Below are 13935 nucleotides of genomic sequence, written 5' to 3' on the forward strand. Positions count from 1 at the left end.
CAGAGCTTACGTACTCCCAAACTCCAGGGATACATTGTTCTCTGAGGCAAACTTTTCTGTATTAAAACTTCTTGGATATTCTTACTTCAGAGACTTAAAATAAAGAGTGTCCCTAGCAGTATTTCCGTCCAAACTCTTTTAGGAAAGGTAACACCATAAACATTAGCTTGACAATCTTAAACCTCAACTCACCTTTTCTCCTAAGGGACGAGGAATGCCAACATACAAATGGTCGAGGAAGTTGGCACTACGTCCCAAGCCCAGCACGTTGTAGGGCAACTGCAGAGAGTAATGTGCTGACTGGCTGAGCTGTCCAGCTGGAATAAAACCAGAAAAGAAGAATGAGCAGGTATTTTGGGGGGAAAAAACGCCCCAAAATCAACCGCCAAACCACCAACTTGCTAGACAAACACGTTTCACAGTCAGTAATAAAAACCTTTAACAAAATTTTACTAATCATATGATTATTTAATTCTTAAAGGTTCAATCCCGCATTTGCAAACTATTTGTGGGCACTCACTAGGAGAACAAGCTTAAATGATTATTTCTAGGAAAGACAATTCTTTTGAGCACCATTTATATGTTAAACCAAGTCTCCCTTATTTGTTACAAGTGGAGAAGAAATCAACTATCCACATTTATTTTGATATGATTAATGCCAAGTCTTTTGCCCCACTGATTTACAAGATCAGACTCGACATGTGAAAGTTCACTTTAATTCTTGTTAATCAGTGATTACTACTGAGTCACAAAATCAGCTATGTAAATTCTCATGAACAAATGTTCAAATAATAAATTGATTTAATGAAAACAGGATTACAGGGGTTGCAAGTTAATAATAATTAAAGAAGAAACTGCAGGGGAAAAACCAGATTCTTGGTTTCTTGAAAAGGCAGTAGGGAAACAGACAAGTATTGCAGCTACCCACAAGTTCACTGACATCCCATTTCCAAAGTATCCAGTTATTCCATTGAAATAAAAAATCTTGTAATCTTTTAATTTCTGGCAAACAGATTCAGATCCTCTATAGATTCTTTGTTCATTCTCTAGAAAGCCTCTTAGTGAGTGATCTGGTTACACAGCAGGAACGGTATCAGCACCTCATAAACTGCAGGGAATCCAGCCTGGATTAACAGAAATGAGTTCAAGAGATACTTGACAGCCACAAGTAGGCTTACGTGACCAAAAGGAAGTGTTTTTCGCAGGATGTGATGTAGTCAGTATTTCTAGAGCATCAGATTTTTCTCTGCTTTGACCCCTGATAGATTCTGCCTGAAACTGGAAATTATAAATACGTGACAAAACACAACCGAATGTAAATTAAAGAACAGGAATTCACATTTTGTCATGAATTTACAGCCAACTCCTTTCTGCCTCTCCACACTCTCATCCAAGGCTTGATTCTGGAAGTTGGCACTTTGCTGTAGTATTGGAGGATGATAATTTTGAATTCCTCTTCAGTACAATGATTACTTCATGCTCTCTCTTTCTGAACCCCCCTGCCCTTCACCAGCTCTTGAGGAAGCCACTTGCCATTTGCTGTCAGACATGTTCTGAAAGAGGCTTGTTTAATCATGAGGTAAATATTCTGTATTATTGTAGCCTTAGAGCTATGATTACTTTACTTTAAAAAGGAAGATAAATGTCAAATAAATACAGAGCTCCAGATGAGATCTGAAAAATCAGCCTGATGCAGTTACCTCTTTATTAAGCTAAAATGCTATTAGCAAAAAAAAACAGTAACAGTCTTCCTAAAGATTATACATATTTTAGATTTACTTTTCCCCCGTGTCAACCATGTAATGAGCAAGCAGATGAGAAATATTTAAATTGGATTTGTACTTTCAGTGCTCTGTTATGAGGGCAAGGTGTACTGTGCACATTGTTAAATTTCTCCATTATGGAAGATGTGACACTGATGAGCAGCTTTTCTCTTTAAGAACAGGGATTTTTCCAGGAAGTTAACAGGGTAGGATCTGAGTCCTGAGACTGCCCTTGCTTTGTCACTGCCTTCTCTGACATGATCTTGGCTAAAATGCTCAATCTCTAGGTGTCATTTTCCAAATCTAAATAATTCCCAAATCAGAGGAAACATGTAATATCTGAAAGCTCTGATTACCAACATAAAAGTAACAAGGAACGAAGGTGGGTTTATTAAATTTGACTTAGTTATAAAAACAAATCAGGTATGTGTTACTTGATCATGCTGTAATAAAGAATTTTAAAATTTGGTTCACTAATACCGAAGGATTTTCCCCAAAATAACAAAGTACTGCTGTAACATGTAACACCGAAAAGCTTTCAGAGTTACTTCTGAGCGAAATATTTAGGATCATGAAAAGACTGCAACTAAGATCTTGCTTTTTTCCTTCATCATACAAATGAAATGAATGTCAACTAAATTATAGGAAATAAAAGAAAATGTCATATACTGTGTGCAGTCAGCCTTAAAGAGGTTAGAGAGTCAGATACTGCAGCTGCAATTCTTAAAGCACTGAATAATTTCATGGCTACTAACGCTGGTTCTTATGCCTACTAAGATAAGGATAATGAAATCTTATGCTTCAGGATGTAAATAGATCATTTGCAAAGGTCAGAAAGGAATGTTTTCTTCTACATAGCAGGCAGAAAATGTGCACATATCTATTTTTTTATTTGCCTTTAAAGTGGAAGGTATTAACCAAGCAGGATGATAGCATAGAGAAGGTTCTAGTTTACATTGAAGCTGACTAAGCACAGGAGATCTTTGAGACTATTTCTTGCTTTACTCCCTCTATATCTATCATAAATTCTGTTTGATGCTTACTGAAATATTCCACTTAGAATTGCAACCAAGTAATTAAGAATGACAACTACTCATCTGAGAAACATAAAAGCCCTGAATCAACATGAAAAATAAAACGAGAAATTACAGAGAGTAGTGTCAATAGTTTATTGTCATATCTGAAGTTCTCAGTCACTGGTAATTAATTTACTTATGAAAATATTTCAGATTTAATTTAAATAGCAATTTGCCCTGTTGTAAAACTATTGTGAACAGCTTGTTCTGAGATAATTTGAAAATACTGTTGCATCTTCAAGGAGGAGGGTGGGATTTATTTCTTACACTAGAATTGTTCTTTAGGCTTTTGGAGGTCTGTGCAGGTAGATGGAGGAAGTGGCTGATACTTCACAGTTTGTTTTGCTTCATCAGAAGATTTGTTACTATAAACAAAAACTGAAACTCCTCCTCCTGACAACGTTTTTCTTTTTGACACTACTTTTAAGACTATTCAACACTACGTCTTTTGCCCCATGCTTCTTGTTTCAAATCTGTTATTTTGAAGCATGCAGCTATCATGGGCTTTGGTGTCAGTGGATGTTTGTATTTTTGTTTCAAATCATAAATCACTAAGTTTGTTGCTTCAAAAAACCTTGCGCAGACTAAAATCCTCAACATTTTTGGACACGGTTTTCAGTGGTTTCAGCCTGTCACAGATCAAATTTGTAAGAAATAGCTAATCTCAGGAGGTTTTGCAGAGTTTTATATTCAGAAACCATCCTGGACACCTCTGAATCAATCTCCTTACTTTTGAAGTCTGGCATATAAAATTGGAAGCAATATGTGTCATTAACCTTTCCAAAGTCTTGTCTGAAAAACAGAGTGATGTGTCGTCTGTGACACCCACAGTCCTTGTTCTTTTACACCTGAATTAAGTCATTTTCCTTCTGTTCCCATTATCCTGATGTAAACTTGCTGAAAGCTCAAGGGTACCTGCTCTCCCCTGAGTTGAACTGTAACATCCTCAGCAGCTTATTTCAGGCAGCAGAAGCGCTTAAATGACGAATTTCACTTTGTGAAGGGGAGGTGATTGTGTTTACATGTAGAAGCAATGCCTTGTTTAAACAGCACTGATAAGATGGATTTATGAACAGCCTACCTGAACCTACAGAAATAGATGCACAATACTGATAGTGTTCAATCAGTTTAAATAAGCTTATTTTGTGAAATTCAATAGAGCAGAACGTACAAGATCACTACACAGAACTGAAAGACTAATGGAAAATGATTTCAAGCTTGTGGTTTCCTGAAGCACCATTCTTATAATTTTTTAATTATGATTTTCTTGACAAAATATCATTTGCATTTAAGTAGTCAATTAAAGCAATTCAGATTAATTCAAAATACAGTAATATTTAGGCTTTCAAAACTTCCCCAAAATTCAACATACTAGGGCTGAAAAGCTAAATGTATTTTCATAAATAAAAATGTTATGTCATTATTTCTTCCAGTTGCTACATTGTCCTCTAATTTGCAAAATGATGTATTTACTAGAAGCCTTACATCCACCAGAATAGTAACTGAAGGTATTTGTGAAATGTGAATCAACTTGTCAAAAAACCTGAAAATCTAATGGAGTTAGAAAATGTAACAAGGAATTTCTTAGTTTTAGATATACATTATTTTTACATTTTGACAATGTAGGCATCTTTTCTGGTAAAAAAACCAGTATCTGAGTTGTAGCCCTTAGTGTCAGACTGCCGTACCATCACCTACCTTAACACTGAGGTCAACACAGCAATGAGTGCTTTTACATAGATTAGATAAACATATACATCCTAGAAAAAGTAAAAATTATTCCAAAAAAATGCCATGCAGAAGTTGCCTGGATTGCTGCATGGCTGGGAACAACATGCACTCAACAGCTGGAATGAGACAAAGCCAGTTCAAGGTTTAAGTACCATTTCCCAGTGAATGTGTGTCACTTCAGCTGCACAGTTGAAACACTACAGTGATACTTAATTTACAGTCATTCCTGGTATTGTGCTATGTTGCACAAAGTCTTTTCCCATCTTTTGAAGCTGGCAGCACTTTATTTTACTTGAAAATATGCCAAAACAACTTACAGTAAGAGAAAGGGAAAATATAACTGATAGCAATTACAGACCCACGGAATATGCTTAAGAATTTACAAAGCAGCTTTCAGAAAAAAACCAAAAACAGCAAACAAAAGCCCAGCAACTTCAAACTTGAAAGCTTTTTAGAAAGTTGGAGAATTTGATTTCCTTGGCTTTAGTTGACAGCTTTACTTCAGTTCCCTTATTACTGCCTTTGGAGTTGTAGGTCACTGGCTGGAAAAAAAAATAGTGGAGAAAGAGCTCTTCTTCTGCTTAAAATTACGCAGTGGTAACTTCAGATTTCTGGGGCTGAGGGTGTTTCCCTGTTCTCCTCAGCTAGTTGCCTCTTTTCCTTAGTCCACCCAATAGGAAATTCCAGATTAATGCAGTACACAACTTCACCTCTCAACCTTTTCTGCAATTCCTTATTCTGGGGTCCTAAAAATAATATGGGAAAGGGAATTCAAAGTGCACACTTGTGACTTTGACACCAGTGACTTGCAGTGCTGCCAACACTCTTCTGCAAACCCAAACTCCAAACCTGATTCATTTATATGAGAATATATATTTTCAAGAAAGATAACTTGGCACCATAAAATTGTAGAAGTAAAACTAGTTGTCTTTAAAACCCCTCAAACGATAAAATGATCATATTGCTGATATTCCAACCACTTGCATGGGGGAGAGCTGTGTCATTTGTAATGCCTAAATATCTGAGATGAAGTAATATTGCATGCAACAAGTTCAAATAGTTTTCTAAACAAAAGAGTTATATAGAAAAACATACTAGCAGGGTATTCCCACCTACGGCAACCAGAAAATCCCTCTTAATAGAATCCCACTATTCAATTATTGAATTATTCCAGCTTGTTCCATGAACACTCTTCTTTCTTTATAGTGGAATTCTACAGAATTAACCCTGCAGTGTCAAATGGCCATTGAAAATAAGCTTACTTTGCTTTTTTTCTGGTACATATTGCAACGTTTACGTTTAAATTCGTGACTATAAAGGCTGCTAGACATTTGTGTTCACCTCACAATTCAATTTAGTTAAACAGCAGGAGAACTCAATGCAACAACAGGGAAGAGTAAGCAGATTTCAAAAAACCAGAAGGGCACGACTTCACAGCATGTGAAAGGTCATTCTGCCATGGAAGGTTTAAAACAAAACAAAGCAAAACCAGCAAAATGAAAGAGCTGTGAAATGAGAGCTGCAAAGGCCATCAGTCCACACAGCTTCAGTCGTACAGATGCTTAAACAAATCATGACTCGATCCATATGAGCCATTCAATGAAACTGCTCATATCATCACCTTATGCCCACATGTGGATATGGATCTTTGAGTAAACCTTAAACATTTATTGTTCCGTTGTTCCTGTCCAACAGGATTAGTATGTTTGGTAGACACAAGCTGCAATTATGACCTTATTTATTTCAAACTCTATCAGTGTATTTTTACTTAAGAGACACACAGAAAATATTCTCCCAACAAAATCCAATGAAAGGCTGGAAATGCAGATGTAGAGCTGAAAATCCTGGCTGGCACTCATACTTAACTGTGGGATCTCCTTAACAATACAGCTCCAAGAGAGATGGGGAGTGGAGAAGGCAGATCACAGGAAATCCATCAGAAAGCATGGCTTAAATTTGAGTTTGTGCACTTCCCCAGATTTACACCTGGAGGTGACCTGATCTCAAGCATGAAATTCCTTAAATATTTGAATAAGCTGTTGCAGTTGATTTTCCTCTCAGGGAGAGAAGGTCTGTGGAGATATTAACCACAGATGTAAGGCCCAGTGCTTCTCAATTCTAATGCTCATGTTGGCAATTGCTGTTCCCTGTAGCTAATTGAAAAGTATTTCTTGTTGTAAGATTACAAGTGAATTGAGCAATGGGAAAGTAAAAGCAAAGAATACACGCTAATTATTATTCTGATATCTTTTAACAACATACTGGAATGTTAATAGGAAAGAGAACAATTCTAACAATGTTTTTAAAAAAGCCCTCATAATTATGCAAATTTCCTGTCGTTAAGGCTTGGCAGATCAAAGGACCTTAAAACAAATTAGATAAGGACAGCCATATGGGCCTTCCTATTTTACTCTTTGAGCAAATATTGCCTACATGAAAAGTACCCTAGTTCACAACTAAAGTCCTGCAGAATTTAGGAGATCAGAAGCAGAATGGGGACATTGCTTTGAGTACTTTATGATTTCCTGAAGCCCAGGGCTGGAGGGATAACTTAAAGTGACTGGTTTCAATGGTCCTGCCAGTTCCTCTTCCTCAGCTGAGACCAGCCCTAGAGCCAATAAATAACATCAGCTGACTTGGAGGGGGGACCAAAAAAGTAATGATGAGTTTTAGTTTTATTAGAAAAAGAGCTATGTTTTTACTCACATTATTTATTGGGAAAGGGATTGATTATTTTAAAATTTTTATTATCTCATTATTTCTTTCAGATAATTAAAAGTTTCAGATATGGATTGTTCCATAATATTATATAAGGAATGCAAATAAGTTGATGAAAATTAGTTTTAAAATAGTACATTGATGCCATACTTTAAAAAGCTTAATGCAGAAAAGATGTAGGTTTATACACGGCCCAAAAATGCCATATGGGTTTGATATTGCCTATCAACACACAAAAAACATTCCTTGATGTATTTATTGACAGTCAAATAAAATAGGATTATGATGTAATGGGCTGTTTTTCAAGATAACAACCTGTAGGCCAGGAATTGTAGTTAGAACATTTACTGAATTTTACAAATAGGACTTGCAAAAGAAGAAAGTCTAGCTACAAACTTAATGTAATACCTTCAGAAAACATGACTTTGAAAAGTTCTTGCAGGAATTATACAGTCTCAAAAAAATCTATGAATTTATTAGAGCTGAGAAACTGATCAAAGGGAGTATTAGAAAATTCCCTGTAGCAATCTTGCTACTGTCATAAATGCACTTGGAATTCATTACTGTTATTTCCTACTGTCAAAACAGAAAAGGAAATTCATCATGTCTGGACTCTGTTAGGTTTTTATTATTGTAAATATGGTAGCAGTGAAGGTAATATAGCAATATTAAATCATAGTTGATAGCTGTTCTTAAATTGTAAAAACATTCAACTTCTAAAAGCTCTGCCCTCCCTAAAATACACAAACAAAAACAAACAAACACACAACAAAGTCATAACCAACCAAATTCAGCAAACCCTAAAGATAATGCTTAAGAAAAATGTATTTGTTTTTGTTCTTGGAACAGAGAAACAAACAAACAAACAAATTAGGAAAAGGATATATGAAATGGATCCAAATTTTAAGCTAGTTCTATTCCACAAAGGAATATAAGGATTTCTAAGATAAGTGCATTGTTCCATGCCACAGAGGAAGAAAAAACATCAGATTTCTAAGTCGGAGATTGTGTTAAATATAAATAAGTAGTAAGAGCTAAAAACTTCTCTGGCTACATGAACAATGAATTTAAATGAGTATAATTAGACTTAAACAAAGCTCACGTTGTTTTTCTGATTTATAGACAATTTATAGCACTTCTCTAAAGAAGAAGAACAAAGGGCAGTTTCATGGTTTTGCTAATGTGTTTCTTAGGCAAAAGATGTCTTTTTTGTCACTTAGACAGAGTTACTCATCAGTATTTCTGATTCTCTGATAGTAAGACTGAGATTCACAAGTCATGTGGCCAAAGGAAGTAGGAAGCTGTGCTTGCAATAAGTTAGTTTAATTCACATGGGTGCACCAAATTTAGGCAGGCCTGTAGTAAGTCCCAGTGAGTCTGAAGGAATAAATGCAGCCATGATTTCTTCATTTAGATGCCCTTTCACCCAATGAATGCACTCACTGAACTTGCAGTGGCAGGCTGGAAACTTTTGTAATATAGAATTTATAGGAGTTTCCAGTAGCTCTGACAGCAGTTCTTGGGAAGAGCCCCAAAGAGGACAGAGGGGTACTGCAAATACAGTTAACAACATAGGAGAATTAATGATGTCCAACTCTTTACTAAGCCATGAACTGCATTCCAAACACTTCTATTTTTGTTGTTTTGAAAGACATGTCTTTCAAAAAAGGAACAGGTACAACAAAATTCCTTGTCTTCAGCAGCCTATGTCTTACTAGTACCCTACCAGAAATTCTACTCTAAAACCAATATACAACATGGAAGCAAAAAGAGGACAAAACCCAAGATAACCAAACATCAAGAACAGAAGAGAGAAGGCACTCCAATGTGGATTAAAGTCATATGGATAACACAGTAGGAATCTATAGAACCCTGTCCTGAGGAAAATGCCATAAAAAAAAAAAAAGGGTAGAAGCTGTGAAATAAGGGATGTCTGAATATGAATTCTGTATGTTCCTGTATGGAACCTGCAGTACCTTTAGCCTTATCTTCTGTTTTCCCATACACCCTCCCCAGTGCACGGAGCTTTGTCCTGCTGTGCTCCTTTGTTCCTGCTTGGACAAGAAGATTTCTGGCTGTGGCTCATTGCAGCTGCCACGTGCTGACCACATGGCCAGTCTGAGGGCAAAACCAGACCAAACAGCTGTTCACCTCTGACTCAAGTCTTCTCCTCACCTGGAATTTTGTCTCCTACCTGACTGACGACTTTTAGGGAACTGGTAGGGTTTTATTTGAGGCACATATGCTCCAGCTAAGATTGACTTAAGTAAGGTAGTGGATTCAAGAGTTATTAGGGATCACAATCAACCACAAAGACAGCAAACTGAGGACAGTTTCCCATCCACAGGAATTGAGATTTTTGAGGGATAAGAGAAAAATGCTGTGTAGACCTTTACCAGTGCGCTGTGATTTGTGCCTTGGCGCTGACAAAACTCCATCCTGGTAACTGGCAATAAGAGGCTCTGCCAGTCCTTACCCAGCACCAGCTGCCCGAGGCTCGGGTTGGAGGGTCTAAGGGAGTGTACTGTAATTAAACATCTCTGAAGTTTTAAGTGTTCCCAACTAAATATGTAAGCTCTTCTTACATTTAGCTTATGAGCAAACCTTCAGAGAGATGAAGCTGAGCGTACAACTGGCAGGATTATTAGTTTATTAAAATGAATTTGTGCAAAAATTAGAAAAAACACCTTGCATTTTCAGATGACAGCATTAATAATTAGTTTGATTAAAACATAGGCTAATACTTTCAAGCTTTCAAACCCATATTTAAGCATGTATGAATACAGAAGTGATCCAGAATACCAGGATATGTTTTTGCATCTATCTGGTTTGTATTTCAGGACATCTTCTTTCTCTTCAATTTTTTCTAGGGTGGAATTAACAGTCCTGAGCACACTATTCAAGGTGAGAGTATTACCATCAATTTAGATTGATTTAGGACCTTAACATGTCAGCATTTCCCCCCCTAAAATTATTGCTATGATTTAAATCGCTGTTATACAGAAGTCAGTCTTCCCAGTGCACTGCTGGAAGCTTTTTTTTTTTTTTAAATCAGTGTTTAATTTGAAATGAGACTGGAGTGACAGATGCAGGTGACTGTCACCCTGGGGAAGGAGCCACAGTGGCACCACTCACAGACGTGCACACTGATCATGTTTCAGCTTGAGAGTTTGGGATACGCTGCCTAAGCAAGAAGTGAGTCCTTTATAGTCCTAAGATTAACAGTCGTAAGTCAGACTAACAGACCACTAAGTACCTGTGTCTTCTACGAGCCACTAGTGCATACTCAGGAAGGCAGCATCAACCCCAGGGTATTCTAACACCAGGCCCTGCCTGGACCATGGCCTCATGGATTATTCTTTTTTTGGCTACTTGTTTTCTGCAAACTGAGGCACCTGCAACATCTCAGGCCATTAAGCCGCTAGTTAAGCTATAAGTTTCATGAAGCACTTCTTCCCATTTCTTTTGACCCTGTTACCTCATGATTCTTTGATACCTTGTAGTTCTTTCATTATGGGAAAGGATGCAGCCATTCCCTTTCCAGCTTCCTTAGGCTACTCATGATTTTATTTTGTTACTCTGACAGACGTAGTTAACAAATCCAGACAAATACATCCTGTCTTTACTGGATATTATCCTGATCCTTTTTCATACAGCTACTATGATTCTGTTTAGGTATTTCAAGGCCACTGTTGTTTCTTAATACATAATTGCTTAGGAACTGACAGAAAAAGTATATAATTAGAAGCTTATGCTATTTCACAAACTGATGATATTGTACTCAACAATTTTTCAGATACAGCCAACTGTTCAAACCCAACCAGCACAGAAGGGACAGAAGAAAAAATAAAGCAGTTGCAATATTTCTAATAAAAATGCAATCTGTAAAGAAAGAAGAGAAAATTGGGGGGTTTTGGCATTGTAAACTGAAGACACTATTCAAAACCATTCCCACTTCACTCTGAAAACTTTCCAGCTCTTTAGGTTGCTGAGAAGTATGTATATATGTGTATTCTCATGATGAGATTATCTTACCTGACCCATTTTTCAGGTAGCCATTTGCATCTACAGTGGTGTACATGATGTAAGGACCAGGCTGATTAACTCCAAAGGGCTATGAGGGGGGAAAAAAAAAGAAAGAAAAAGGTAGGCAAAATTTTAGGAAATGACAAAACTATAGTAATCAACAGTAAAGGAAGGAAAACGTTTCTACATTAATAATTTATTTTTTAAATTGTAATTAAAAAATCTTGCAACTGTTTTGGTCATAGCATTATGTGGAAATTAATTTTCAAAAGAAGGGTAATCAGTTGGCTAAGTAATGTTTAGTTTCTCATGGAGAAAGCAATACTGTTTAGTCCTCTGGCAGAAGGCTTAATGTTTCCTTGGAAGCTACAAGTAAAATAAAAAAACCCTAAAAATTCAAAGAATTAACTGCATGTTCTCAAAAAGCAGAACTCATTTGATGCTGTCTGGGAGAATGCACAGTCTTGATGGTATTTCTGAATTGAAAAATACTACACAAAGTCCAATTTTTTTATCATTACTTCTCAGTGTTTCATTTAATTCATGAAAATGATTGAATAGTTACTTGTCAAGTGGTGGTATCTATTTTAAGCAAAATTCTCTTGAGGGAGAAAATGTAAAAATGTACTGAAACATCAAAGCACAGTCATGGGGGAAAAAAATAAATAAACCAAGTAAATATCCAAGGTAGTTGTGTGTTACTGAGTGATAAACCAGAACAAATACACCTAAGTAAGAAGGGTTTGGAAACAATTACCTGCTATGGTGGGGAAGAAAAAGGATGGGGAACAACTCCAAGAATAGATTTAAGGAAATTTTTTTTTTTTTTTTTTTTTTTTTTAAATGCCAGATTCGAGCTGATATTAGGGCATCAAATCCAGTAAAGATATTTCAAATAATTTACAGAAAGAACACTAAAAGAAGTGCCATACCTCAAAAAAATAGTCAGTTCCAAACCCTAACAATAAGTGATAACGATGACAGATGAGATCAAAGCCTGAAAATAATAATTGATCAGAATGAAGAGTAAGGAGACTACAGAGATGATGTTAATGCAGATCTATGAAAGATGAGTAAGTAAGGTGAAATTTAAATTTTTTTTGGTGCCAAATAGCTGTACTCTGGCATAATATACTTATGTTACTTTCTGACAGAGAACTTCTCGTAAAGCCGAGGCAGTAGTGTTTCAGTGACCTCGATAATAAAAAGTTCACCAACATCTGTTGTGAAGATTTGCTTTTTAAATTCTCCCTATTTTTGTAATTAAGCCAATAATACTACCAAACCTCATTATTTTATAACAGAAATTAAACTCTATGTCTTAAAATAGGCTCAAATAAAAAGCTGGTCCCACAGGAAGCAGTTTTTCTATTTTCAAGTCAAAATTCAATTTGATGTTTTTGCAGAGCTAAAGTGCTACTGCTAGTTCTGATTCCTCTAAGTTCCTCTTTCATGCCAACTTTCACACTGAACATTGCTAAACAATTGGCTAATTGGAGTTTGGTGGGTGAGTTGCAGGATCTCTGGAGATGCAAATGTCTATGTAACTATCTGCAGAACTATCAGAGCCAGTGCATTTCCTTCCTTCACTGCACCCACTACTGCAGTTTAGTCCCAAAGTGGCTCCGTGGCTGAATCTGCCCCATAATCAGTTTTGCCTGGACTTTCTAAATGCCCAGACCAAGACTTGGCACAATACACAGTCTGGGCATCCAGCTGGATTACCCAAGTTTCCCTTGTGCCTGGTATATCCCAGCCCCCCCCAGTGCTGGGTAATAAAGCCCCTGCACAATCCATCAATTGATTTCAGCTCTGAGCAGGCAGCTGCCCAAAGTTCTGGGTCTCAAAGACACAGAACTTGGCCAGTTGTGATTTGGACTACACATTCTTCCAGTCAATAAGTCTTTTAATATGTTGAGAGTTTTTGGTATAATTAAGACTTCAGCTTATTTGAATCTAAATACTAATGCAGAGTCATAGTTCCACTTACTGTTATTTTCCGAGGACAGTCATTAGAACAGAGGCCGCTGAGAACTGCAAAAACAAGAAGTGAGCTTGTAGTGTTTCTGTTCACAAGCCATCTTGGAAGCACTATCTCTGAAACCTGGCAAAGTCTAGAAATAGTGTCAGGTATCCACTAAAACACAAAGAAAAGAAATGTCTTCTATGTGACTTATGTTAATGTATAACATTTCCCAATCTGCATAAAGCAAACTTCTTGGCAGAAATTTATCAGCTGGTCATTGTTTTATCCCACCCCACTGGTTAACCAGCTTCATAAGGAGAGATCTGCCAGTTAAAAAAAATCCAAATTAAAACATTTTTACAATAGTGGACTGTACATTTTATTCATTATTCTTCATTTCTAACTATTGAAAATACTGGCAGAGATTCAGCTTTACTGTTTTAACTGATAAAAAGGTAAAGGCTTTTCATTCTACACAAGGCATAGTTTTGGAACTTGATTTAAAGCAATTCACAAAAGCTGTAAAAAACAAAAATCCCATTATCTATTTATTCTAATAATTCAAAAGTATTATAAGCAGATATGTGTAACACTACTTAATATCTAAAGCCTGTGATAGTTTTTCAATTACTTGTTTAAAACTTATTAGTTTCAA

At 36.4% G+C, this 13935-nt stretch overlaps 1 protein-coding gene across 1 annotated transcript in view; it reads right to left on the reverse strand.

Annotated features, from left to right (window-relative positions):
• ITFG1 (integrin alpha FG-GAP repeat containing 1) overlaps positions 1–13935 on the reverse strand; it is a 72693-nt gene that overhangs the window by 7644 nt on the left and 51114 nt on the right. Inside the window, exons 13-15 of the mRNA XM_027732808.2 lie at positions 13305–13348; positions 11324–11402; positions 193–317 (exon numbers count right to left, since the gene is read on the reverse strand). Coding sequence (XP_027588609.1) covers positions 193–317; positions 11324–11402; positions 13305–13348 — 248 coding nt within the window. The remainder of the gene's footprint in view (positions 1–192; positions 318–11323; positions 11403–13304; positions 13349–13935) is intronic.

Source organism: Pipra filicauda, unplaced genomic scaffold (assembly GCF_003945595.2).
Source record: "Pipra filicauda isolate LSUMZ 115617 unplaced genomic scaffold, ASM394559v2 scaffold46_size3722508_pilon, whole genome shotgun sequence".
Classification (NCBI taxonomy): Eukaryota; Metazoa; Chordata; class Aves; order Passeriformes; family Pipridae; genus Pipra; species Pipra filicauda.